Source organism: Sebastes umbrosus, chromosome 1 (genome assembly GCF_015220745.1).
Source record: "Sebastes umbrosus isolate fSebUmb1 chromosome 1, fSebUmb1.pri, whole genome shotgun sequence".
Lineage (NCBI taxonomy): Eukaryota > Metazoa > Chordata > Actinopteri > Perciformes > Sebastidae > Sebastes > Sebastes umbrosus.
This window is the reverse complement of record NC_051269.1, coordinates 8,123,282-8,129,281: the sequence shown is the minus strand read 5'-3', so window position 1 is coordinate 8,129,281 and position 6,000 is coordinate 8,123,282. Positions and strand designations below refer to the sequence as shown.

The 6,000-nt window shown below is 41.5% G+C and overlaps 2 protein-coding genes across 3 annotated transcripts in view; one reads left to right on the top strand and one right to left on the bottom strand.

The window, feature by feature from the left end:
• Positions 1 to 6,000, top strand: part of LOC119486943 (ral GTPase-activating protein subunit beta-like) — a 592,951-nt gene that overhangs the window by 305,331 nt on the left and 281,620 nt on the right. The window lies entirely within an intron of this gene.
• On the bottom strand, positions 1,903 to 3,574 carry LOC119487095 (tripartite motif-containing protein 16-like). Its single transcript, XM_037767753.1, is given in 2 exon segments — positions 1,903 to 2,190; positions 2,192 to 3,574. Coding segments are annotated over 2 exon segments (1,671 nt in total).

The window sequence follows — 6,000 nt, the reverse complement described above, 5'->3', positions numbered from 1 at the left end:
TGTTGAGCGTATCGTCAGAGGAATAATACGAGCTGAAGTGGAGAAAAAGAGCGTTCTTCTATCAGTATGTGGGGAAAGAAGTTGGAATTTGTATTCAATATATGAACTTGTGATTGTGTTCAATAACTATGATAACAAAATCCTCATGTCACAACTAATAAGTTATGTTACCTTTTAGTTTTAATCTTTTTTTAGATTGTTTTTAAACAGAGACTGACTGACTCTAAACATGAACACTGGACTTTGTGGTGTTTCAGGAGGAAAACTGCCTCAGTTATTCTCTCCTAGTCACATTTACTCCATCAGCTTTGTATGATACCCTGGAAAAAAGACAAGAAAAGACTTAGTTCATTCTTGTTTATTGATTATAGAAACCTTCAGTTTGTTCACACATCCCATCAGTAAAGTCTGCTAAATGACTCTTGTTCAATGATTTCACGTACAGATTCATTTTCATCCACACAATCAGTTTGTTTGAGCAGAATCTCAGCGATGTAACAGAGAATAATGATTTCCTTATTGATTATGATCATGATAATTACAGTTTCATTAAACATCTTAGGATCTCGTTTGTACGTCGATCTGGACGACAACATTTAGTCTGCCCAACAAATAAATGTGATTCTAGATATCTTTACAAAAAGTGGTGAGAACAGAATATCTATGATAAGAAATAAATCACTAGACCTTCCTTTAAGACCCGTGCAGTGGAAGAGAAACAACAACACACACACATAGATATATATATATACAAATATTCATCAGACATTTAGAGCACAGAGAAGTTTACAAAGTAGAGCCCATAATGTTTGATTGACAGCTGATCTCTGTGCAGTGAAGACATGAAAAGAACAAGACTCAGTCTAAAGCGAGTATCTGTCTGGACCGTATCTGGTCAGGATGTGAATTTGTGGCTAAATTGTTACACAAATAATCAGTGGTCATGTCTATCATGTTTTATGAACAGTTTTTTCCACTTATATCTTAATGTTTGATTGAAAGACAACTTATAATGAAGCAAATTGCATTCAGTAATAGTAAATGGTGACATGTACTAGTCAGTATATTATACATTTTATACAAGGTGTAAATGTATCATCATGACATACAGTCTGCAGGTTAAAAGTATTTCAGCTTTTTATTAAAGCATGTGTATCAAAAGCATTCATCATATAAGTGGTGTGTAACAATATATACATACTTACAAAGTTGATGTCATCACTGATGTTGTTGCTGCGTGTTTATTCCTAGATGGAGTGTTGATGGAGCAGCTACAATGTTAGCATAGCCTGGCACTGATCGATCCGGACTCCGTTCAGAAAACAAGCATTTTAAAAGTTGTTTGCTTGCTGTGTTGCGGACAGACCCGACAAAGCATGAATTCAGTCTTTTTACAAATCAACATCATATTATCGTTATTTCGGCATCATTTTGATCCGTTTATTGATATTAAATCACAGCACAGTGTGTTTATTTTGGGTTCATACCGCAGTAGCGACGTGTGGCTTGCTAATGTGCTTCCTGCTTGGTGTGAATGCACGGTGGTAACACAATACGAAGCACAACGTAACGTCACTTAAACTACTATAAACAATAGCACATGCACAACAACAGCACGATGTAATGATTCAATGAACCGCTGACACAATCCCCAGAAAACATAAACACTGAACTGTTCTCCAGCTTTTCATTTAGAAAGAGCAACAACCAATGAGGAACCTGCAACAGTCGCTGATGAATCCTGTAACTTCATCACTCAGTCAGTCAGGCAGTGACACACTTTAGTGTTTGTAGGGCTGGTCCTCTGCGGTCCAGACACAAATCAGCTCTGCAGCAACAATGATGGACACCAGAGAAGTTTAAGAGTTAAAACACTGAATTTAACCCTTAAATGACTTCTGTCTATTTCAGTTTACACAACTCAGCAGTGACATCATAACTGTAATAAAGCCAAAGTCCAGCATAGAGAGGCTCAGTGAATGTGGTCTGGACTCTGTGGAGGAGAGTCATGGTTTCAGAGACGCTGTAGAAGGACAGAATACCTGCACTGTGATCCAGGTACACTCCTACTCTGGAGGACGGAGGACCTGAGACGGGGGTTTTGATACTGTTGTACCGAAAGCTATAACTGTTTTGGTAACAAACTAACGCCCAAGATTTATCATTGAATCCAAAGTAACATTCATTCACCCCCCCCCCCTGCTCTCCTGCTACTCTTGTATGTGACTGCTACATTAACTCCCCCTCTCCTCTCCACCTCCCAGTAACAACGTCCAGTCAGACTCTCTCTACTCAGGACCTGATAACATGCAGTGAATCTGTCTGGGTGACTAGAATAAGACTGATGTTGTTTCATTAATGTTGCTTTTCTGTTCCCCTCAGATAATAACAGCCATGTGTTTGCTGTGTTTGGATCCAGTGTGATTTCTCGTGAATATTGTAAGAATCCAGCTCTGGTCTTGGGCTCTGGTTGTGACAGTAAAACATCCACTTCAGTCACTGTCTGTGAGACGTTTGTCCATTTCTCTCTCAGAACGTCCTGTAGTTTATCTCTGACTTCTGACACAGCCGCCGTCACGTCCTCAAAGTAGCTCAGAGGACGGATATTGATGCTGGATGTAGATTCAGTGAGTGGTGACAGTGAGGGGTAGTTAAGAAGAAACTGGTTGTGATCCTCTGTGTGTGACAGCAGCTTCATCTCAGCGTCTCTCCTCTTCAGCTCAGTGATCTCCTGCTCCAGCTTCTCCTGAAGCTCTTTGACTCGACTCACTTCACTTTTCTGCTGGGATCTGACCTGCTGCTTCACATCACAGCTTCTTTTCTCCATGAGACGGATCAGCTCGGTGAAGATCTTCTCACTGTCCTCCACTGCTTTATCAGCAGAGCGATTGACGGCCTCCACCTCCTGTTGGAGCAGCTTCACATCTTTCTCTCTGTCCTGGATCCTCTGCTGGATGTTGAGTCGACTCACCTCCAGCTCTCTCTGCCTCTCGGTCCTTTCTGCTGCAGCTGAGACGGTGTCGTGGCCTTTATGTTCATCCACAGAGCAGAGATAACAGATACACTGCTGATCAGTACGACAGAACATCTTCATCACCTCGTCGTGACGAGAGCAGATGTTCTCCTGGAGCTTCTTGGAGGGCTCCACCAGCTTGTGTTTCTTGAACGGAGCTGAGTCATAATGAGGCTGGAGGTGTTTCTCACAGTAAGAGGCTAGACACACCAGACAGGACTTGAAGGCTTTCAGTTTCCTCCCAGTGCAGACATCACAGGCCACATCTTCAGGTCCAGCATAGCAGTGATCAGCAGGAGCAGCTTGGAGTCCAGTCTTCGTCAGTTCCTCCACTAAATCTGCTAACATGGTGTTTTTCAGCAGGACAGGCCTCGGTGTGAAGGTCTGCCTACACTGAGGGCAGCTGTAGATCTTCTTCTCATCCTCTCCATCCCAGAAGCTTTTAATACAGTTCATGCAGTAGCTGTGTCCACAGGAAGTAGTCACCAGATCCTTCAGTAGATCCAGACAGATCGAACAAGAGATTGCTTCCTGGTCCAGACGAAATCCTTTCTGCGCCATTTCACCTCTCAGTAGCAACAACTGTCTGAGTTTCACTTCCTGAGAACCGACACTAGTTTGAGCTCTGATGTAATCATCATGTGTTATGTTGGTTACACCCACCTTCAAACTGTCAATCTGAAGGGGAGGGAACAAGGAAATAAGAGGACCGGGTTATCAAGCTATGAATCATTCCAGGACGAGGAGCAGCACGACTGACTACGTCCCAAATCACATACTTTTCCTTTTTACTTCTAGTACACTGCAGCTGCCCTTACAAAGTACGTACTGTTGCATGCAGTATGAATACAATAAATCTGCTGTGCAGAGGATTGTGGGTCAGAACAGCCAGAAAAGCATGCTGGCTTTCATACTGTAAAATGTGACCAGATGTAGTGGGACATCCTGGTATTTTTGGCACACTGCATTTGACATACTATGTATTGGGACATAAGAAATCTTTTTTTCTGTCATACTAAGTAGTATGGTAGAATGGGTTTTGGAACGCACAGTATGTTTCGTCATTTACAAACGGAGCCTCGGTTCAAACCTGCTCCACATTTGAAAACATTTCAGTTTTCAGCTGTAAAATATTTCTTGGCTCCTTAGGCTTTGGTGATGGCTCCACAATTCTCATAAAGTCTTCCTCACCAGGGACAGGAACCCGGTGTGGGCAACGGACCGCTGTACGGGCAGCCGTTTACAGACAGGCTAGTGACACATTACACACACTCCTGAGGCTGCAGAGATTGTTTTTAAGAAATCTCATAAGCCATTGTTTTACTGCTTAATTTTTCGTTTTACATAAGAAAGTAGAGATAAGTAACCTAAGCAACTAGTGTAGTAATACTAATAATATCTTCTATAACACTTGTCAAACTTAAGTATAAAGTTATTTCCAGATTAAAAGATTTACAGAAAAGAAATGAAAAAAATAAATCTAAATCTCATGTAACAGCGGGGCAGCTAAGCTGAAATATTCATAACAATTGTGCATTTTGCGATAAAAGCAACACATTTGGCACAGATGTAGGGTTCTATGTCACGAAAAGATATAGATATCGGGGCGCTGCCAATTCCGCCCCTGACGGACGCGGCAGCCACTTTCCAAAAGGTTGCAGAAAACTGATTTTACAACTCTTGATGATTTCCAAGGTGCGTTCAAGCTGATGAGATCAGATGTCAGAAGATCACAGAAATTATTTTTTTACCTCCTCATTTTTAAAGGGTACTTTTTAAAAGCTTTTAACCTGAGAAAAACGTGAAAACCAAATAATAGGAGCATGGTCACTTCAGGGTCAAACAACACCCCCATGCCTTCATGGTAGAATGACAACCAATAAAGCAGTAAAACTGACAGAGATAACGCTGGATACTTTTATTGGTCGCCAGTAACCTCTAATCACAGTTAAAGTGATGCTGAACTTTGGGTTGTATTGCTAGCAGTAAAACTGACAGAGATGACATGAGAGCTTTTTAGTTGGAGTAAGCACTTCAGGTTCATATGACAATGTTTTATTTTTGCAATGGCCTTCAAATCTGAGCAAAGGAGCTGATATTTGTCCAGTCTCTAACTTGTGACCAAGCTGACTTGGTTGAACTTATAAGGAAACTTAGATCAGTCTCCTGTTGAAATACAGGGTTAAAGAGACACACAAGCTTCTCCACCACGGCAAGGTGCCAACTCCAGTAGGATTCATTATTTTGTTTTATTTTTTTGATATGCAATAGCACTTTAAAAACATGTATATACTATTGTATAACAGCAAACACTGACCGGGTTGCGGCATGATACAAGAACTGAGGAAGCGGGTTGCTGGAGGCAAAGTTTGACCAAAAGAAATCCAATTAAATATTCCATTGCCATACTCCAGCACATTGTTTACATTTTGGGATCCACAAATTTGAATGTTTTGGACGTGATTAAAGTGCGCACGTTGTTGGTGTGCTTGGTTTTGCGGAGCGTTTCAGACGGAGGGAGAATACAGGTATATTCAGGCAGGCAGTATGAAAAATAATGTCGCATTGTCAGGGAACACATAGGGTGGTTCCCCTGAACGTTTGTGAATGAGGGGATAGATGGACTGGTACCACGGGACATTTTAGAACATTTTCATATTTTTCGTAGGTCTTGCGCTGATCAGCCACCACACTCTAAGAAAAAACATCTGAAGACAAACAGAAAATGTCCTGGAAGAAAATTACCAGGGGTCTCTTTTATAAAACTGTGGGTAGGATCCATACTAAAAATGTACGTGTGCACAAAAGTCTAAAAATGGCGTGCGCCAAAAAAAAATCACTTATAAAACTGTGCGTACGCACACCTGCACGCAATGTTCCCTTTATAAATCACAGTCCACCTGGAAATGTGCGCACGTGGATCCGCCCTCTACACGTCCACATTCAACCATAAATGGTCGATGCAAAGCACCTCATGAATGTTTCTG